At 48.9% G+C, this 22,436-nt stretch overlaps 2 protein-coding genes across 2 annotated transcripts; one reads left to right on the top strand and one right to left on the bottom strand.

The window, feature by feature from the left end:
* Positions 1–7,620: 7,620 nt before the first annotated feature.
* LOC119332869 lies at positions 7,621–11,132 on the top strand. The gene is made up of 3 exons (XM_037605978.1): positions 7,621–7,917; positions 9,027–9,181; positions 9,839–11,132. The coding sequence occupies exons 1-3, from the start codon at positions 7,621–7,623 to the stop codon at positions 11,130–11,132; spliced, it is 1,746 nt and encodes a 581-aa protein (XP_037461875.1).
* A 5,922-nt stretch (positions 11,133–17,054) lies between these two features.
* LOC119328185 lies at positions 17,055–22,197 on the bottom strand. The gene is made up of 2 exons (XM_037601206.1): positions 22,103–22,197; positions 17,055–18,198 (listed from the first exon to the last, which is right to left on the bottom strand). Exon 2 carries the CDS (start codon positions 18,179–18,181, stop codon positions 17,450–17,452), a length of 732 nt encoding a protein of 243 aa, XP_037457103.1. The 5' UTR covers positions 18,182–18,198; positions 22,103–22,197; the 3' UTR covers positions 17,055–17,449.
* Between the last annotated feature and the right edge of the window lie 239 nt (positions 22,198–22,436).

Genomic DNA, 22,436 nt, shown 5'->3' with positions numbered 1-22,436 from the left:
AACAGGAAGATCTCATATAACCCATCGAGGATGACATCAAGTGGTGATCGTCATCAATGTTGTGTTGTGCAAGTTCAAGAGGCGCATCACGAAGAGATCACATGCGTCAAGCTTGCCATCCATTCTGGTGATAATGGACTTGTGAAGATGTACCAAAGAGAGACTCACCCATAGTGGAGTATGGGGGATCCATATATTAGTCTTCATCGAGTCAGCGCAATCAAGAAAGGTGGTCCAACTTAAGGAGGACAAGATCGTCATCATCTAGCTCAAGTGGACTATGTGCAAGGCAAAGTGACCTTAGTAGGTTTTCTATTTTACCGGTCTCATGGTGTTAGTTGGGAGACCGGGTTGTAGGATTGATTGATGTACTATCAAGGGGGCTCTCAAGTGAGTGGCTTGATCATATCATTCATATAGAGCTCAAACCATTGCATCATTGGCATCATTTTTCTTGGTTCTTGTTCGGCTTTTCTCTATGTGAGTTTTGGATCTTGTGGTCATCTTCATGACAAGTTCAAGTTAATTGAAAATGGATTTCATATGCATCATCTATTGTGTTTTCGATGTCGGAGTTTTTGCCAGTTCTTCACTCATGTAGATTTCACACATGCATGGAGCCAGCGAGCACATCACATCCGTCCATGGAGCCGAGCCTCCGCCTCTGTCCGACGCCACTGCGCGCCTCAACACGCGACTGCCCTCCATGGCCGCCACACCATGGTCGTCGTGCCACGCCTGTGCGTCCGCTGCGCTCGCCGCACGAACAGCATCCCAGCACATCACGACCGCATCCACCGCGCTTGCCGCAGACTCACCGCGCTCCGCCTCCGTGTCCGCATGACAGCCACAGTGCCACTCACCTCCATAGGCCAACACACGCCCGGAGCTTCACCACGCAGCCGCCGGCGAACAACACCATCGCTGGCACACCTCCAGCACGGTGGACCACGCCCAAGACGAACTAGCTCATGATACCAAATGTTGGCGTCGAGCCCTAGCTTGCTCTTTGCGCCGGTGCCCAGCTCCCCCCCTCTCTCTCTCTCTCTCTCTCTCTCTCTCTCTCTCTCTCGCACGAACGAAGGTAGAAGAAAGAGGAGACACAGGACACGGTGATGGTTTTTTGGCACACATACTCTTGCCGCATTAATGGCCTTTTCCTCAAGCAACAACTCGAACCACACACACACATACACCTAGAGACTACATCTCTTGTCAGGCTCTTTTTACGGCACTGCACTCTAGCCCCTTATATAGGCAGGACCTATGCGTAAGCCACTAACACTCATGCACGCCACACCAGTCATCCACACATGACCCGACCAAACACATGGGCATGCATGGGCATAGCTAACAAACTCCACTAAGCAGCTAACAACCTGGTCATGGACTTGCGCCACGTACGCACACGCGCGCGCACCTAATGTGGTTTAATCCAATAGTGGCACCGCTCCGGCAAAACTACAATGCGAGTACCATTGTGGTCCTCGATTAGCCTCAGTGAAACTGTCGCTTGAGCATGACCAATGCATAACGGTTGTATTCTTGCCCCCGCTATGAAAGGGGTTCTTCTTTCGCATTGCTCCTAGCAACTTTGAGCAAGCTTTTTGTTCATTGTTGACCTTCAAAAGCTTTGCTTTCTCTCTATTTTCTCATGGTTCTTGCATCATTTTGAGAGAAAAGAGAGAGGATATCTAGATTCTATAACAACATTTCCACCAATCCATCTCTCCTCTAAGTGAGGGGAGCCCTTTGGATCTAAATCTTGGAGTTCTTTTGTGTTCTCCTTGTTCTTCCTCACATATTCCTACATAGCTTTCGTTGCTTTGGTGGGATTTCAGAGTGTGGGACTGGAGCACTTAGTGTGTTGTTGACATTGCATTATTTGCATCAGTTTGAGTTCTCCACGATGATACATCGAAGTGAAAGTTGAGAAGCTTATTACTCTTTGGTGTTTGGGCACCCTAGAGCTAGTACCTTCTGGGTATTTGGGTGTCCTAGATGGTTTGTGGTGTTGCGGAGCTCAATCATTGTTATGTAAAGCTTCGGCCAAGCATTGCGGTCTCCAATACGTCCATTTTACATCATGTTTTTCTACTACTATTTCTAATGTTTTAGAGCTATATTTCACCTTTTCATACAATTCTAATGCCTTTTCTCTCTTAATTGCAAGTTATATCACAAGAAGGAGATTGCCAACACCTGGAATTTTGGACCTGAAAAGAGCTACAACAGAGATAGCTATTCTCTGGAGCTCCAAATGACCTGAAATTTTATGAAGATTTGTTTCGAAATATAAAAAAATACTGGAAGCAAAATGCACTAGAGGGGACCCACCAGGGCGCCACAAGCTCAGGGACGCGCCCTCGGGCGCACCTGGTGAGCTTATGGGTCTCGTGGCCCATCGTCTCCTATATGAAGCCATTTTCCCTAGAAAAACAATCAAGAGAAGACTTTTGAAATGAAGCGCCGCCGTCTTGATGCGGAACGTGGGTAGGAGCACTTTTGCTCTTCGGCAGAGCGATTCCACCGAGGAAACTTTCCTCCTAGAGGGGGGAATCGAAGCCATTGTCATCACCAACGTTCGTTTCATCATGGGAGGACTCATCTCTGTCAACATCTTCACGAGCACCATATCATCTCAAACTCTAGTTCATCTCTTGTATTTAATCTTTGTCTCAAACCTTAGATTGGTACATGTTGGTTGCTAGTAGTGTTGATTACATCTTGTAGTTGATGCTAGTTGGCTTACTTGGTGGAATACCATATGTTTAGATTGTTAATCATATATTATTCTCCTCTTATCATGAACATGGATATGATTTGTGAGTAGTTTTGTTTATTCTTGAGGATATAGGAGAAGTCTTGTTATAAGAAATCATGTGAAGTTGGTTTTCATTCAATATTTTGCTGATGTGTTATGTCTTCCTCTAGTGGTGTCATGTGAATGTCGACTACATGACACATTACCATGTTTGAGCCTAGGGGAAGGCATTGTGGGATTAGTAACTAGATGATGGGTTGCTAGAATGATAGAACCTTCACCCTAGTTTATGTGTTACCCCATAAGGGGCCGATTTGGATCCATATGTTTCATGCTATGGTTAGCTTTATTTTAATTCTTCTGTTGTAGTTGTGGATGCTTGCGAGAGGGGATAATCATATGTAGATTATTTGTTAAATTAAGAATAGCACTGGTCCACCGCACAATAACTTACCAAAGTAGTGAACGCAAGTCAATGAATCATGATGAAGTTAACTAGACGAGATTCCCATGTGTCCTCGATAACGTTTTTTCACTATAAGAAGTTCTTCTGGCTTGTCCTTTGCGATAAAAGGATTGGGGCGCCTTGTTGCACCTTGTTACTATTGTTACTTGTTACAGATTATCTTGCTATCAAACTATCTGTCACAACTATTTGTCAGCACTTGCAGAGAATACCTTGCTGAAAATCGCTTATTGATTCCCGCTGCTCCTCGTTGGGTTCGACACTCTTACTTATCGAAAGGACTACGATTGATCCCCTATACTTGTGGGCCATCAGTCTCCAATTAAGTTGTGGAGATTTCCCTAGACAATTTGTACGGGTTCGGTGACCGCCACCAAGGGTTGCCATTTGTATGGGTTCGGTGACCGCCCCCAAGGGTCGCCATTTGTACGGGTTCGGTGACCACCCTCAAGGGTCCCTTAGTGGAACCACATCACCTTGCATTGTGCAAGGGCGTGAGGAGAATACGGTAGCCCCAGTGGCATTTTGGGAAGCATTGTGCGTCCACACCGCTCTAACGAAGATTAGCGTCCGCAAGGGTGTGAACTTCGGGATACATCGTCGACTCCACATGCCTCATTTATCTCTTACCCGTCCCCTTTATTTATGCACTTACTTTGTGATAGCCAGGTGATTCATGGTATATATTTTGCTATCACATAGTTTGTTATCTTGCTTAGCGTAAGTTGTTGGTGCACATAGTTGGGACTAGTATATTTAGGTTAATTTTGTGCTTGACAAATTAAATGTTAGTTTTATTGTGCATTTGTTCAAGCCTATCCTGTAATTGTTTCTAAACTCACCTATTCACCCCCCCCCTCTCTAGGCGACATCCACGTCCTTTCAACTGACATCTAGTACTGATACTGATAGACTGTATATTGTTGCCTGCATTGGAGGTAGAGTGCCAAGGTTGGGTGGTGAAGTAGGCAATAGTCGTTATCCTATCAATTCGACCGCTTCCTCGCTTGAGTGAACAATCGTGTGCCCTAGCCGCATAGGGTTGCAAAGAGCGACGATGGCGCAGTAGTGTGCACAAGAAAAAGGAATTAACCAAGTGATTAGATGGTCGTTGTCCATGAGTCCATATTCCTGATGTGAGTGAGCCTATGCCTAGCATGTTGGGTCATTGGTACAAGGCCCATTAGGCCTTGTACTATGCAATGTGTGCTTAAGGAGGTGCTTAGTAAGATAAATTGGTTTACCTTATGAATGATTTGGTATGCAAGGAGGAAAACAATTCATGAGAACGTCCTTTACTCGACTAATGGATTCCTTAACTCGTACTTATTAGAGTTGAATGGATTGCTGAGTTCAACTAGTGCAAGACCACAACCGGTGACCAACTTAATGTTGACGCTACTGTAGCTTGGTCGAGCAAGCAAGGGTTTTTTTGTGTCATATGACAAGATAGTGGATGAAATTACCTAGGCGCATCCGTAATTGTTTTCAGAGGTGTCTCAGACCCGACCATGCTGGGGATTTTTGGCATGCAGGGAAGCTCTTTATTACATGATCTTTATATAACTTATGATTGCAAGATGGTGGTACAAGATATTTCTGCACACTGGGAAGGTATAGATCCATCATTAGAGAGATTCAAACATTGTCTTGATCCGTTATTTCTTATGAGTTTGCTTTCAGGAAATAAGTTGTAATTTTGAAACTCAAAACTTAGCTAAGTTTGCTCTATCTTTGGATGTGGGGCGCCATCTGTGACTTGATACCCCGATCATGTAATTGTTCGCGTAAAAATTCTTGATCAATAAAGCTTATCAACTTGCCCTAAAAAGGTGAAATAAATCGAGTTTGGAATTGGTGCTCAAAATACCCGCTAATAAAAAGGTTGTAATTTCATTCATGAAAGCAGAAGGAGGAATTTTCAAGTAGATAATCCAGCTAAATGTTCTCATGTCTTTAGATATTGGAAGATATGTTTGGCTCTTGGAGCCTCATGACATTGTAACAATTCCTATTAACCTCATTGGGCGATGAAAAAACAATCGTTGTACCCTAAAAAAATTACCCCCGAATAAACAAGTTTGTAGATAATGGACTTTGGAATTCCTTCTCATGAACTGCTCAATGTCATGCCTACCAAATAGCCCATGGAGTCACCAACACTTCCACAAAGAGTTCATTGTGTAGGAAATTACATAGTTCAAACAACAACCACTTAGCATCGGGCGTTTCATCGGTAAATAGAGGAAGAGTGATATCATCCTCACGAAGCACCCACACACTTGCCAAATTGCAATCGAGGAGAGCATGTCATTCATTGTCGATCAGGCACACAACTGAAGGGGGTATGTGCTTGAAGACTCTTTCCTCGCCGGTCCGTAGCGAGCCAAACCTCATGCAAAAAATGCAAGGTTTGGAGGTATCTTTACCTTCCGGGGTCTCTTCCAGCTAATTTCTTACTTCTCAAGATTCAATGCTTCCATTGCTCCCTAAAGCCACCCCTCTCATCTTAGCTTTGTTTTGAAACCATACGACATGTTGAACGGATAGTCAAACACTCAGTCTTCTCATACTGACATGCCCAAGAGTCGCCTTGTGGAATATGATTTATTGGAATTTGCCGCACCGCTTCTATATTCATGGATAAGATATGCTACTGAGTTTGGACATCCCATGTCCTAGGCACCAAACATATGAAATCAGAGACCAACGTAGACGGGCTAACACATAAATGGACCAAATGGGGCACATCATGCAATCCCTCAGGAGCCTGTATTCATTCTAAGTTTACGCGAACAAAATTGGGGTCGCACTTTGCCATTGTCAAGTTTCCTGTTTTGTTTTCTAACGCAAATATATGATATGTCAAGTTGCTTATAGGGGTTGCGTGATATGCAAGTGTCCATCGTACCATGCTCATGTATTTCTGTCTTAGTTTCAGTTGGCTTCGAATCACCTATGAAATAACTTCATTGGCAAAACTAATACACACTGAAGTACGCTCAGAAGTGCATCAGGCAATTGCACTGAAAATGGCCCGAATGCATATTCAACTTCACTGAAAATGGCCGATTTCAAATAGCTATTTTCAGCTTGATTTTTTCCTACGAGAACCTATTGCCCAAAGCTAAAATAAAAATGGCCTAGTCTATCATCCCTGGGCTGGGCCGGGCCGGTGTTATAACCTGAAGAAGGAAATATTGAGGTTGGAAAAAAATTTGGTTTACGGCGGGACCTCCTAGGCTAGGGGAGCTAGTGCCCACATGCCCGCAAACTGGGATGGCCCAGGTCGCCTCGTTTGCTCGCCCACGACACCTCGTTCGCTCGATCACGGTTGACCGATCGACAATTGATCAGTTGGCCGGTCAACCATTAACTTTTGAAAACATTAAAAAAATTCAAAAAGAATCAAAAAAATTCATGAATTCAAAAATGCTCATTAATTAAAATTCACAGACTTAAAAAAAAGTTCACGTATTTTGAAAAAAATCATCAAATTTGAAAAACAAAGTTCACAAAATCGAGAAAATTTCATTGATTTTGGAAAAAAGTTCATCGATTTTGAAAAAAAACAATTTCAAGGAAAAGTTCATTGATATTGAAACTAAATTAACAAATTTGTAAAAATGTTCATCAAATTTGAAAAAAGTTGCTCAATTTTGGAAAAAATTCATGAATTTCAAAAAAGTTCACAAATTTGAAAAAGAAATTACGCATTTAGGAAAAAAGAAAAGGAAAAGGGAAAATGAACAAAACCATTCCAAGAAAATAACCGAACATGACCGTTCCAAGAAATAAGAAAAAAGAAGAAAAAAGAAGGACAAAGCTCTAAGTAAATACAAAAAGGTGAGGCGGCCGGGTGGTTAGTGGAGCGTGTACATGGAAGCAAGATCGGTGGTTCGAACCAAGCCCTCATGGGCTTCTCGTCGTTCGCCCAGTCCTGCATGGAGGGCCCCAACCACTTCCCACAACCTACATTTACGCCGCACACGTGGGACAGCCAGTGAACCGCCACCCAAGCGTCGTTTTTAATGATGGAGTCGTGGACCGGTCGTCCACATCCTCGTCCCCACGGCATCTTCCCGCTTTCACACTCGTCCTGCCCCCCTTGAACCCTAACCAACCGTATACCACGCCTCCTGGAAGCCATGGCCAAGCCGGGGAAGCACGACACTGAGGTACCATCTTCTTCAGGCCCGCGCACCGCCACTGTCTTCACCATCGCTCAGCGCGCCGCCGGGACACGGATCCACCCATAGGTGAAGGTAGAGGTGTGCCAGCACTACTGGGATACCTCCACCCTGTTGTCGTGGTCAGACGCCCACATGCTGATCGGCTGGTACATGAGCCCAGTCGGGTGCCAGTGTCGGCCATTCCGGTGACCGGTCGCATGCGGCTTCTCGAGATCAACCACCGCCGTGCCTTGTTGCCGCCGAATCTCATCGATGATCCCAGGTACACCGGCACATCCTCAATTTGGGTCACTTCGTTCTGGGATGAGCACGACGTGCGCCAGCAGACCTTTTTTGCCGGCCATCCTAACCTAGTGCAGTCACATTCTAGGGCACCGTGTCCTCCAAGCCCTCCTCGTCCGCGCTTTAGGGCACAACTGAGCGGATGTGCGCCCTCGCCGCCCCCACCACCACCAGATCCACATCAGTCCATGAAGGTCGAGGAGGAGGAGCTGGTGAGAAGGGTCATGACGGACTCAGTGACGAAGTTTGAGAACGCCTAGTGGGATGGCCTGGAGGTGCAGATCGCGCTTTCGGTCGCCGGGGATGTCGTCATCCCTGAGCTGGAGGAGGCAGATGACGCGGAACCCAAGTGGAACTCGACGGTGGTGGGCCAGTCTTGGTCGTGGACTTCGACCTTGTTGTGCACGCCAGAGTTGGTGTCTGCGTAGGCCGTGTTGGTTGGCACCGACACATGATCACCGCCCCACGTGCCACCGCCTCCGCGCCCCTGCAATGCAACCACCATAGGTGCCACCAGGCCACCTGTGGCAGCCGCCTCCCTTCGTTGACCTTAGCGCGGATGAGGAAGATGGCAGCCAAGACGGTGGCAACGCCATGCAGTGAAGACGGCGGCAAAGGCTTGTTTTTTTAACAATGTTAAGTTTAAGTTTGATGCATGATGAACAGTTCGGCCATGACTTTTCGACATTAATGTAAGGGTATATAAAGGGAAAATACACAGGAGCTCATGGGTGCTCCACACCCCTATACGAAAAATAATCGTAAAAAATACCCAAAAAAACTAAAAAAATCTAAAATTTAGGGGCATCAAACCTGGATTCCCAATCTACTCCCGTGTGAAATTTCATGAAAAAAATTCCAAAAACGTATCCGTGGCGATGGAAATACTGTTCGAACAAAAATCTACCCAAACAGTTTTTTTTATACATAGGAATTTTTGGTCTTTTTTGCCACGAATACGTTTCCTGGTATTTTTTTCACCAACTTTCACACGGGAATAGATCGGTAACCCATGTCTGATATCCCAAAATTCCAGTTTTTTTTAAATTTCTCGGTATTTTTTGAATGAATTGTTCGTATAGGGGTGTGGAGTATCCGAGTACTCAAAATCCTCGTCCTATATAAAGTTGTCGTTTAAATTACCTATGCGACGGGTCGTCTGGTGGGACGACCGGCGGACGACCGCAAACAGATGCTTTGCCGATTCAATTGGACAGACTCCGAACAAAGCGGACATATGTTGCAGTTGGCCTTAAAACACATAGAGCAGGTAGGAATCTCTTACCCATGTTCCATGTTCGGCCCATTATCCCTGGACTAGGCCGGGCCGGCGTTATCCGAGAGCTCTGAAGGCTGCGCTACTCATCCGACAGCTGGAAGAATCGGCGGCGCACATGGAGGCGCAGCCGCGGGAGATCGACGCGCATCCTTCTTCCTCGGCGTCGGCGGCCGCTGCGTCCTCGTCCTCTCGTTCACGTAATACCCCCAACCCCTACCTCGTCCTGTACGCCTCCTTCTTTCTGCGTCCCATCCCGTTTCTCTTCACCTGCGATGTTGCATCAGATCCGCCTGCATCTGCAAGATTAAGGCATAGATGGATTCTTTCTTCTTATTCTTGAAGAAGAAAAGCAATCCAGATTGAGACTTTCCCAGCTTTAGATCTCTAACATTGCAGATAATAATAGAGGGTGTCGGTCGCCGATTCTCAATTTGCTCTGAAATTCATATGTGCTCTACTTTTATTTTTCTGTCAGCATGACACTTGCCAGGTACAGTATTTGTTTGAGAAATACTAGGCGATTGTGGTGTGTAATCTGTATGAACAAAGATCTACAAGAAACTTCAACAAGCCGTCTATCTAACTTCCCCATAAGATTTATATCCAATGCCTTCATCATTTTGATCTTATTCTGAGCTTCTCGGGAGTGACAACTCAATGCGATTAGTACCTCTGTTCAGTTCAGTGTATGATGGTAACGTAGTGTCGGGTTGATGTCCTAACGAGTAACGACACGCACCGGTCATGTTTTTTAGAATCTTGGTAGCTCATCTTGCTAACTCATGTTCTTTTTTATACAGTTATATACCTTGTTTCACATGCCTAACCTTTTTCTTAAATTTTGTGTTGAACAGGGAGAGCGCCATCGTGCAAGTAATGGCCAACAGGACATGTTCTGCTTCTGTCTCCTCACTCTTTGCTTCATCTCGGCCACAAGGATGGGCAGAGCTCCCGGACGACCTGCTCCGACCCGTTGTCGCTTTACTACGCTCGTTCCGCGACCTCCTCGCCTTCGGTACCACTTGTCGCCATTGGTGTGATCTCTTCTCAGCGCACAGGTCCTCTGTCCAGCCTCTGCTTCTCCACCCCAATCTCCGTACCGACGGTGGACAGACTCTCTCGCATAACTGTTGGACCTTATTCCACAAATGCACATGGAGATTGGCTGATCCTGCTGCCACCTCATCTTCTCGTAGTTTTCTTTCCTTGAGTGACCTCAGAAGCATGACCTTTCTGCGCTGCTCCTACGGTCAGCTCATCTTCTACCACAACAACGGGTTCCATATTGTTAATCCATTCAGTGGCGCTAAGGTTGGCCCTCCTTCCCTCCGGTCAGTTCAGTTCACTTGTATCAGCTATGTCACCTTAACTGCCCCTGTTGCATCCGCTGACTCGCATATCCTTGTCGGTGCTGGAGCCTATCTGTTCCTGTGGCGCATCGGGGGCGACTCTTGGACAAAACACAGTCCTAAAGTTGGTCGTTTTTCGATTGAACAAAATGTGGCCTTCAAGGGCAAGACATATGCCCTAGGGTCTTTTGGGTGGTTCTACATCATTCACTTGTCACCCAGTCTCATTGTTGAGAAGTTTAAAGTTGTGTTCGAGGAAGATAAAACCGAAGATCTCTATTCGGCAAATGAAAAAGCATGGCTAGTGGTGTGTGGTGACGCGCTTCTCTTGATCAAACTTGTGGAGGCGGGAAGAAGGATGCGCTCGGAGGCCTTCCAGTTCATGGCCTTCAAGCTTGAGTCAGTGGACACCATGACCAAGAAGGCAAGGTGGGTGAAGGTGAACAAGTTAGATAACTGGGCCATCTTTATCAGCGTTGACGAGCGGTGCGAGGCGTTGCCGTGCATGAACCCGGAGGGATGGGGAGGGAGGAGCAACCACATATACTTCCCGAGTTATCAGTCTGAAAAACCTTGGGCTGCAGTGCAACTATGGCAAAAATGTTATTACCGTGCGACACAGCTCTTCAACACTGGAAGACGGTACCTGAAATTGGAGTCAACCTGGGTCTTCCCCGCGCGTTTCCTCGTTCCGGCCTGTGATGATCTTACGGCCGTGGGTGTCATGTGGGGCAGGGTCTACAGGCGTGGGCCACGCGGCCAGGAGCAACAGCCGCCGGCCGCAACAGGCGAGTCGTAGGCCGGGCAGGAGTCCTGGTCCTTATACATTAGTTCCTAGAATAAAGGAGTAGTTTGTTAGGCATAGGTTTTTAGTTTGTTAGCAGCCCATGGGGCCTTTATATACCGTATAATCAGCACCCTTTGAGAGCAAGCAATAAAGTTATTATCTCCTACCTCTTTCTATCCTCTCCTCCCGCACCATTGAGCAGCCAGGCAAAAACCCTAGCGCTCCTATCCGCCGAGACTACGAACTACGTAGTCGAGGCCCTGCTGTCTTGGGCACCGAGGCCCTTGACAACTTGGTATCAGGTTCCAGGCGATCCTCTTCCTCGTCTACGCTCCATCCACAGCCCGCCACCACCCCTGCGTCCGCGCCAAGCACACCTCCATCGCCACCATCCGCCGCCGCCTCGGTCACTTCCGGCATGGCAGAACCAACCACCGCTGATCTGGCCAAGATGATCGAGGCCTTGACTGCAACGGTGGCGTCTCTGCAGACGTCCGTCGCCGCACTCCAGAAGGACAAGTCCGCCTCCTCGTCGAGCGCTGACGGCGCCCACGATGGGCAGCACCACAATGATCGACCGCCCCGGTTTCAGAAGATGGACTTTCCCAAGTTCGACGGCAAGTCCGATACGCTCGCTTTCCTCAACAGATGCGAGTCCTTCTTCCATCAACAACGGATAGCCGAGGAGGAAAAAGTCTGGATGGAGTCATACAACCTCGAGGGTTCTGCCCAGCTGTGGTACATGCAGGTCCAGCGTGACGAGGACACTCCGCCGTGGCGCCGCTTCTCCGAGCTGCTCAACCTCCGCTTCGGGCCACCTCTGCGCGCTAACCTGCTGGGCGAACTAATGGCGTGCAAGCGCACAACGTCCGTCGTCGACTTCCAGGAGCGGTTTGAGGCGCTCCTCCCCCGGGCAGGCATCTTATCAGAGACACAGAAGGTTCAGATCTTCACCGCGGGACTCCAGCCACCCCTCAGCCTCGACGTGGAAATCCACAACCCACAGTCCCTCGCCGTCGCCATGAGCCTCACCCGCAAGTTGGAGCTGCGTGACCAGTGCGCGCTCGCCTCCGCGCCACCGGTGCGTTCTCAGCAGAAGGGCATCCTGTCGGCGCCCGTACCACGCCTCGCGCCCCCCGCACCAGCTCTACCAGCCGCACCCCCGCATGCTCCCAGTTTGCCGGAAGGGCGCCCAATCAAACGCCTGTCACAGACAGAGATGGAGGAACGCCGTCGCCTGGGCCTATGCTTCAATTGTAATGAGAAGTTTGGCAGGGGCCACAACCGCGTGTGCCAGCGCATCTTTCTCCTCGACCTGGCGCCGGACGACTACGACGACGACACGGCCTCCGCGACCGCTGATGCCTCGCCGGCCGACCCTCGGATCTCGCTCCACGCGATCTCCGGCGTGCGCACGAGCGAGACCATGCAGATGCATATCACCCTCGGGGGTGTCTCCCTCCTCGCCCTGATCGACTCAGGCTCCACCCACAACTTCATCGCCGAGGAGGCGGCCGCTCGTGCTACACTGCCATCCCCCACCACCGAGAAGATGCGTGTCACGGTGGCCAATGGCGAGCGTGTTCCGTGCCAGGGCGCTTACCACGCCGTGTCCTTCCGCATCGACCAAGAGGCGTTCTCGGAGGATTTCCTCGCCTTGCCGCTCGCAGGCTACGACGTCGTCCTGGGCACGCAGTGGCTGGCAACGCTTGGACCGATCCTGTGGGATTTCCGTGCCCTCTCCATGACGTTCTGGCGAAGGGGCCATCGGGTCTGCTGGCGCGGCCTTGCAGGACCGGACGGGCCAGCCCTGCAATCATGCAATGGCCGTGATTTCCTCGACGCCATCATCACCGAGTTTGACGGCATCTTCGCCGAACCCTCCGGCGTGCCACCACTCCGCAGCCGCGACCATGGCATCACCCTGCTGCCCGGTTCCGCCCCGGTGGCCGTCCGCTCGTATCGTTACCCGGCCGCGCACAAGGACGAGCTGGAGCGTCAGTGCGCTGCCATGCTCGCCCAGGGCATCATCCGAGCGAGTTGTTCCGCATTCTCGTCGCCGGTACTGCTGGTCTGCAAGCTCGACGGGTCCTGGCGCTTCTGCATTGACTACCGCGCCCTGAACGCCATCACCGTAAGGATGCGTTTCCGATTCCGGTGGTGGACGAACTCCTCGACGAGCTCCGGCGCGCTCGTTTCTTCACCAAGCTCGACCTGCGCTCCGGCTACCACCAGGTGCGGATGCGTGCGGAGGACATCCCAAAGACCGCTTTCCGTACCCACGATGGCCTCTACGAGTTCCTGGTGATGTCGTTCGGCCTCTGCAACGCGCCGACGACGTTCCAGGCACTCATGAACGATCTGATGCGGCCGTACTTGCGCCGCTTCGTTCTCGTCTTCTTCGACGACATCCTCATATTCAGCGAGACGTGGGCCGATCATCTTCGCCATGTGCGCACCATCTTTACCGTACTGCACCAGCACCGGCTCTTCGTCAAGAGGTCCAAATGCTCGTTCGCCGTCGAGTCGATCTCCTACCTGGGTCACACCATCTCCGCGGCCGGCGTGGCCATGGATCCGGAAAAAGTGCAGGCCGTGGCCGACTGGCCGCAGCCTCGCTCGGCGCGCGTGGTCCGGGGGTTTCTCGGTCTTGCGGGGTACTACCGCAAGTTTGTCAAGGAGTTTGGCATGGTCGCCGTGCCCCTAACGGCCCTGCTTCGCAAGGACGGCTTCTCATGGTCGCCGGAGGCGGCAGCAGCTTTTTCCGCCCTCAAGACGGCGGCCACCACGGCTCCCGTGCTCGCGTTGCCAGATTTCACACGGCCGTTCATCGTCGAGTGTGACGCGTCTACATACGGTTTCGGGGCCGTCCTTCTCCAGGATCAGCACCCGGTGGCTTTCTTCAGCCGGCCGGCCGCGCCTCGTCACCGTTCTCTGGCGGCTTATGAACGGGAACTCATTGGCCTGGTGCTCGCTATTCGTCATTGGAGACCGTACCTTTGGGGGCGCCAATTTGTGGTAAAAATGGACCACTACAGTCTTAAATTCCTCCTTGACCAGCGCTTGGCAACCATTCCGCAGCACCACTGGGTCGGCAAACTACTGGGGTTCGATTTCACCGTGGAGTACAAGGCCGGTAGTACAAACACGGTGGCGGATGCCCTTTCCCGCCGTGACACGGAAGAGACGGGGGTCATGGCTATATCTGGTCCTCGCTTCGACTTCATCGACCGCCTACGGCAAGCTTCGTCCACCGACCCAGCACTCGTCGCGCTGCGCGAGGATATCACGGCAGGCGCTCGCCAGCTGCCGTGGGCGCTCTCCGACGGCCTCGTCACTTTTAACGGCCGCCTCTACATCCCGCCAACGTCTCCACTACTCCAGGAGCTTCTCAACGCCGTGCATGATGACGGACACGAAGGCGTCCTGCGCACACTGCATCGTCTCCGTCGTGACTTCCACGCACCTAACCTACGCAAGACGGTGCTGGAGTATGTCCGCGCCTGTGGGACTTGCCAGCGGTACAAGTCCGAGCACTTGCACCCAGCCGGTCTGCTGCTGCCGCTGCCGGTGCCCACGGCCGTGTGGACTGACGTCGGCATCGATTTCGTGGAAGCGCTCCCTCGCGTGGGCGGGAAGTCTGTCATCCTCACCGTGGTGGATCGCTTCAGCAAGTACTGCCACTTTGTGGCGCTGGCCCACCCGTACACGGCGGAATCAGTGGCGCAGGTGTTCTTCGCCGAGATTGTGCGTCTCCATGGCGTCCCGCAGTCCATGGTCTCTGACCGCGACCCCGTCTTCACCTCGGCTTTTTGGCGGGAGCTCATGCGCCTCACCGGGACAAAGCTGCACATGACCTCGGCGTTTCATCCACAGTCGGATGGCCAAACGGAGGCTACTAACAAGATCATTGTGATGTACCTCCGTTGTCTCACCGAGGATCGTCCCAGGCAGTGGCTCCGGTGGCTTCCCTGGGCCGAGTACATCTACAACACCGCCTACCAGACAGCAACCCAAGAAACTCCGTTCAAGCTTGTGTATGGCCGTGACCCTCCCACTATTCGCTCTTACGAGCCGGGCGACACACGGGTGGCCGCAGAGGCCAGGAGCATGGCAGAGCGCGACGAGTTACTCGCGGACGTCCGCTATCATCTACAGCAGGCACAAGCGGTCTACAAGTCCTACTACGACAGACGCCATCGGGACATTCGACATGCCGTGGGCGATTGGGTCTGGCTTCGTCTTTGCCAGCGCGCCGCGTCCTCTCTCAACTTGCCAACCAATGGCAAGCTCAAGCCACGCTTCTATGGGCCGTAACGCATTTCAGAGGTCGTCAACGACGTGGCATACCGCCTGGAGCTTCCGGCACGCTCGCACCTCCATGACGTGTTCCACGTGGGCCTCCTTAAGAAGTTCTTCGGCACGCCTCCAACTGCACCGCCGGGTTTGCCTCCGATCCACAACGGGGCGGCTGTTCCCGAACAGGAGCGCGTGACTCGTGCACGCCTAGCACACGGCGTTTGCCAGCTACTAGTCCACTGGAAGGGTGAAGCAGCATCATCAGCTACATGGGAGGATCTTGACAGTTTCGTCCAGTGCTACCCCGCTTTTCAGCTCGAGGACGAGCTGCTCGTCGAGGGGGGGGGGAGAGATGTCATGTGGGGCAGGGCCTACAGGCGTGGGCCACGCGGCCAGGAGCAACAGCCGCCGGCCGCAACAAGCGAGTCGTAGGCCGGGCAGGAGTCCTGGTCCTTATACATTAGTTCCTAGAATAAAGGAGTAGTTTGTTAGGCATAGGTTTCTAGTTTGTTAGCATCCCATGGGGCCTTTATATACCGTATAATCAGCACCCTTTGAGGGCAAGCAATAAAGTTATTATCTCCTACCTCTTTCTATCCTCTCCTCCCGCACCATTGAGCAGCCAGGCAAAAACCCTAGCGCTCCTATCCGCCGAGACTACGAACTACGTAGTCGAGGCCTTGCTGTCTTGGGCACCGAGGCCCTTGACAGTGGGTGCAGTTGGTGATTAACTTCTGATACAGCTTTGGTGGGAGGATTCTACAATGTTGCAGTCGCAGGATGAGTAGTTCACTGAATGTTCGTTTCGAAATTTGCATTACAAACAGAAGTGTAGATTAAGCTATCAGATTATGTACTTTCCTCTTTTTTTCTGCGGCAATTACAAGGGACCCATATGTTTTATTTCTCATTTGTTACAGATTGTGGAGTTTTCTTGTACCTGGGCACTTGATAACATGGGCTAGGTCTGTAACTTCCCTTTCATACATAGATAGCTAAGAGTAATTGTACTATGGTTGTTGATTATTCACGTGATGTGCTTGAGCATATGACAGTCTCATTGGGTGGAAATGTGAATATTGAGAACATAGCTTGGGCAGAGCTACAATTTTTTAACTGAACATTGTACGCCATTTTGGGCTGGAGAATTGCAAGGCCACCAAGAATTAGACTGAGGATGCAAGTCCATAGCATCAGGTTAATAAACTGCATTTGAACATAGCTTCAGCAAACAGCTCTGCGTGCATTTAATTATCTCTGTTTAAAAGGAGATCAAGCTACAAATAGATGTATGGACCAAACAGAGCACATAACCAAAATAAAAGCCCAGGCACATCTGACATGGTGCACACGAAAAATGCCGAAGAGTGATATGAAGGCCCAAGAAGCTAGTATTGTTTCAAGATGCAAACCCTTATCTCTTGTATGCAAAACGGGAGTAATTAACAAGGTTCAGCGAAAACAACAAACATGTAGCACAAGTTTTGCCTCCAGGAATGTACACTGGGTGGCAAACAGAGATTATTACAAATCTTGATGTACAAACAGAGATTATTACAAATCTTGATGTACTCCGTCAAAGGAGCGGAAACTAGAAGGAACATAGCGACACAAAGTCCCCAAGTGCAGCCAACGACAACAAGACAACTGCGCGGTGCAATGACACGATCTCATACCCAAGCTGCAAAGGATGTATGATTGCGAGCAAGATAAGCATTGATCGTCGCAAAACAAGGTTCTGGCTCCAACTCCTCATTTTGGTTGCCATCTACTGGGTATGAAAATACTCGGGCGTTTTCATCCAACTGATAGACAAGGCCACCCCTTAAACCCATTCTCTCTGGGTTCACTAAGATTCGTTGCTGTCCAGTACGTTTCTTGCCAAAGAAGAACGCCCACTTCTTCAAGCCTCCCTCTTCCATGCTCACATACTTTGCAGGTTCAGTTGAGAAGTCAATGGAGAAGGCTTCCCCGTTACGACCAAGTAGGAGAAGTGTGTCTTCACAAGCCACCAAATTTCCGGAAAGCACCTACGGGTCCATATAATCTCTGCAATCAACTCTTAGTACCTCAACATGAAACTGAGGTGCCAAATGCACGGTGTATAGTTTTTGACGCATCCTCATAATGACCCGGCCTTTGAAGGACACCATCTCCTTGATCAAATGTGCATTTAGAAAATCGCAGTGCAACCAAGAGGGGCTCCCAACTCGCCAAGCGTACAGGCAGTGCGGGCTGCTGACAAATAGATATGAATCTGGTGACTCCTCTGGAGATATGAAGGTTATGTAGCATAGTTGACTCAATGGGAAAGGTGGAGCTGCAACCATAGTGCCAGTGAGCACGTCCATAATGACAAGGGATCTGTCGTAGCAGAAAATCGCATGACCATAAGAACATTTGACGAATGCCATTTTGTCCAAAATACTTGGAGGGGTCAAGCGACACAACGGAGTACTTGGATATACAGGATCAATGAGCTCCCATGTGTTTCCAATGTTAGAGCCAGCTGAACTTGTCTGGTCGGCACGGTTCCGGAAAATAACAGTTGGGAAGAGCTTGCCTAAGGTAGATTTGATTGACATGAATGCGGCATACCAGCTAGGGCAGGTGGCGATGAATGCAAGAAGGCCACGAGTTGAACCCAACAGGACAATGATGGAGTGCAATAATCCATGTGGTAGGTCCGCCCAGCCTTCGGGTCCAAACATGACACGGTGCACGGAGATGGGGGTGTTGGAGCTCCGGTTGATGTTTTGCATGATATCAGCTTCAAATTCTGCATTGAGGATCATGAAAGGACAACAAATTTAGCAATGGACTTGAGTTAACTATATAATATAAATTGCTATCACTATTTTAATTCACGTAGTACTACTACAACTATGATAATTATACAAACACAATAAAAATGTTTGTAGAAACTACAAACATAATACACAGTAAAGACTACAGTATTTCCATCGAAATGTGCATCTAGCTCAAGAAAATTCAATCATGATAAAAATCATCAACATTTGAAAAGAAAAGGCAAGTTCTGTATTTTTCTTTCCACCGAATGTTATTTATATGTGTTGCGCAACAGGTTTCGCTCTTGTCTCCACCTCGATTTCGGGCCCGCAGATACGCAATAAATTTCATCAACATTTGAAATTAAGTGCAAGCAATATCGAAATTCTAAGATTGTTCTACACTGATAGTGGTAAACCCTTGAACTATTTCATATTTTTCATATAGTATAAACACAACAAGATCGCACATCCACCAACAACACATACACTCAGATCCCCAAATCATCCATGGTAGAGTCGGGCTAACAAAAACAAAAGTGCGATGAGCGCGTCAGAGGAGGTCGCCTCCAATGGGGTGATGGCGGGCCAAGGAAGATGATCCTGGGCAGCCTTGCGTGGTGGAGAACTCTGTCTGACCGTGGACCGTGGCACCGGTCAGCGAATATATATTCTCGGCCAACCCACAAGACCATGTCCTACACGGAAATTGACTTAACCTAGATCACATCGTATACTACATATTTGGACTCAATCTTGACTCAAACACGTGAACTCCTACTAGTACATGTACATGACTTTGGTTAGTCCCCAAAGAGCTAAAGCCACGTGACATGCAAGCACCAACTACATCATGTTCCAAACAATCAAGATTATGCTAACACTAGCGTCGGCCCCTGCACCACCAATGGCTGTCATGGGTTCCCAACTCCAGCAGGAGGTGGGGAAGGTCTCGTCCATGATACCGGCAATCACTCCAAAGTTGCCTGTATGTACAAATCAGAGCAAGGGGGTAGAACTCGACATCAACTTGGTTCCTTCCCTTGCCGGGGCTGAACCGGAGAGTGGAGGTGATTCAAGGCGAGGCCTCCTCCATGAGTCCGGCAACCAGCAAGGAAAATGAAGTGGCCGAAGTCAACCTCAACTAGGCTCCTCCCCTACCCCCTGGAGCTGGTAACACGAAAGCCAAGCACCACAAAGATAATAATAGCCTCAAGGGTAAGCCAAGGAAGTAAGTTGATCAATCCCTGGTGAACACCAGGGCAGTGTCGGGTAAATGCATGGGACGTGACAGTGAGTCTGGTAGTGAATTTGTGGCGATACCTAGTTACAAAGGTCCTGGTCTGAACAAGAAGGCATGAGGTGAGGGCAATGGAGGTGGCATGAGCAACATAGGTGTGTTAGGCGGTAAGGAAGCTATCGGTCCATGGGTTGTTGATGAATGACATGTGATAAGGAAGGCACCTGTCAGGAGAAATAAGTCGCCTGATCTAGAACTATTGGGGCCTCGGGCAGTCCCGGATAGTTGAAGAGCTAGTTTGCCTCGTACACGTATATCCCACTTGATGATCGTTTTACTTTCTAAAACCCGGCAATGTGAAAAGAGTTTCAATAATCTTAGGTGGATGCTAGGCCGCCAGAATTGTATTGTGCATGATGGTAAGGGCAAGGTTGCCTTGCGTTGTTCTGAGATGAACTAAAATAAAAAGACTGCCATATGAACTGAGGTACATCGATGTCTTAATTCATGATGATTCCCATGGACCGAAGTGTCGGGCTACATGGTGAACCTAAGGAGTAAGGAAGACGTCACATCTGGAGTTTACTCAAAAGAATAAAGCCAAATGCTCATGAACACTTGTTGATGATAGGTGATTTTTATGAGACGATGTGGCAACATGAGCACTTCTCAGTAGCTTGGATATCCGAGAGAAAAATACCAATTTCAGAGAAGCCTTGTTCTAGTGTGATCTTCATAACTGGGGCTATAAGGGGCCATCCTGTACATACGATAATAAACAGTATGGCAAAAGCAATGTGACCGTCAGGTTGAAAGTCCAGTTCCATCATCGAGTTGGTGTGATTTATTCAGGGTGAACAGTGGTACACACATATGCTCCAACCACTTTCCTATATGGCTGCAATACGAAGACAGACCAAGGTGCATAGCAATGTGAAATCCTTCTAGTATGAGTAGATATGGGAAAGAGTACCATCGCAGGAGGGAACTATTGAAGTCCCTGGCCGATGATTTCACTAAGCTGGGAGTGCTGCAACAGGATGTTTAGTCCTGGACATGAAAGATTTTGGGACCGTGATAAGGAGTACTCACTGGCTGAGAAGGAATATTATAGTCACATACTGAATGCACCATCTTATTGGTTGCAGATGGTCGGGAAAGCATCTTAAGAAAGCCGGTCTTGGAAGGGAGGTTAATGCCTATCAAAATTACTGGGGGAGCCTCGGTGTCCCTAAACTAATGTTTGTTGATGACAGGCCTTTTGTTCTTCAAGGCCGTAGGAAGAGAGGTGAGGGTAGTGAAGGACACTCCAAATCTATTTCAAAGGTGTACATGATCGCTTCTTAGCGCAGCTAAATGCTCTTTATTATTTAGTGAACGCTGCTCTCCCCATGTCCAGTAAGAGATAGAGGTCACCCTTGGTGTTGTGGCTTCCACTTTCGAGAGTAAATACTTGGTTTACCAACCCCAGAAGGTAGGATGTTTTCCTCGAATTTCAGTCGATCATGGAAAGGTTCACAAAAATGTGCAAGGATTGGATTGAAAAGTATATGGCCCATGCAGCTAAAGAGTTCTTGATCAAGTAAGTGGTTCAAGCGCTTGCCACTTACTTATTTGGATTGTTCAAATGTCCTTGGGCTTTTGTAATAAGTATGAAAATTTTATCTAGGACTTTAGGTGGGGCGATGAGTAAGGACGTCACAAGTCCATTGGCTCTCCTGGTACCAACTGGTAAAACAAAAGAGAGGAGGTGTTCTAGGATTCTGGGATATGCATATGTTTAACCAAGCTCTCTTGGCAAGGCAAGGATGGAGACTAATTCACAAGTCGGATAGTTTATGTTCCAGACTCTTGAAATCAGAATATTATCCTTGTGTGGATATTCTGGACATGGTCATTTCCTCGTATGCATCGCCGGCTTGGAGTTAAGATACTCAAGGAAGGCATCATCTGGTGTATATTGAATGGACGAAAAATTCAGATTTAGAGAGACAACTGGATTTTGAGACAGTATGGCCCCAGGTTGCCAAATTTGCTAGAAACTCAAGGTTGAGGTGGGTTAACCAGTTGATTGTCTCGATAAAAATGAATGGAATATTAACCTTGTCCTTAGGCTATTTTCTGATTTTGATATAGAGGAGATATTTCACATAAATCACCCTTCTACGTGATGGATGACTTGCTTATAAACTTGCCACCCAACTCAAATTCAGGTACAATTCCCCTGCTTCTAGTTCTTCAAGTGCGACATATAATTGGAATATTTGGGATGTGATTTGGAGATCTAAGGTTCCAGAGAAGGTTAAGGTCTTTGGCTAGAGGTTGCTACTGGCTCACTGGCTACACAATTGTGTAAAATTATAAAGGCGCTGAGTGTAACACCATTTGTGTTATTTCTGGTAACAATGTGGAGCATGAATTCCAATCTCCACAGTGGCTTTGGGATGTTGGCTAGTGTCCCATCAATACTTCTTTTTTGAGGGAATTGGTGTCCCACCAATACTTAATGCCCCCATGTCTAATGATTGCAATCATTCTATAGTAATATACAAGTCTAGTGTTTTCCCTCAATAAAATAAAATAAACACAACTCGAAGATCAACTAATTTTTACCTTATTTTTTCTAGAAAAAATAGGGCGAGTTGATCCCCTACCTTCTTCAATCTTGACAGCGGAGGGCGAAGTGGGGGCAACAACTACCTTCTCCGATGCCAGTCGTGGTAGGACGTGGCCATCGAAGACAGTATGCTGATTTCCTCCATCGCCAATCATCATCTTGGCTCCAAATCTGGGGGGAAACAGACGCCTTCGACCGCGGTGACTCCAAATCTGGATGCGGCTGGTCGCCCACTACTAGGACTCCAGATCTGGACGGAAACACAGTAGTACCCCACGCGGTTGTCTCAACGCATCGTCACCGCTCAATAGTGGGCGGTTCTAGCGCAGTCGGTGTTGATGTCGAGGGGAAGGGGGAATGTGTGTGACGAG

This window comes from Triticum dicoccoides, chromosome 7A (genome assembly GCF_002162155.2).
Source record: "Triticum dicoccoides isolate Atlit2015 ecotype Zavitan chromosome 7A, WEW_v2.0, whole genome shotgun sequence".
Taxonomy (NCBI): domain Eukaryota; kingdom Viridiplantae; phylum Streptophyta; class Magnoliopsida; order Poales; family Poaceae; genus Triticum; species Triticum dicoccoides.
This window is presented reverse-complemented; position numbering and strand designations above follow the sequence as displayed.

Coding starts and splice junctions, on each gene's coding strand:
- LOC119332869 (XM_037605978.1), top strand. CDS start 7,621: ATGCGGCTTCTCGAGATCAACCACCGCCGTGCCTTGTTGCCGCCGAAT. Junction 7,918..9,026: donor AGGTCGAGGAGGAGGAGCTG/GTGAGAAGGGTC, acceptor TCCCTGGACTAG/GCCGGGCCGGCGTTATCCGA. Junction 9,182..9,838: donor GTCCTCGTCCTCTCGTTCAC/GTAATACCCCCA, acceptor TGTGTTGAACAG/GGAGAGCGCCATCGTGCAAG.
- LOC119328185 (XM_037601206.1), bottom strand. CDS start 18,181: ATGCAAAACATCAACCGGAGCTCCAACACCCCCATCTCCGTGCACCGT.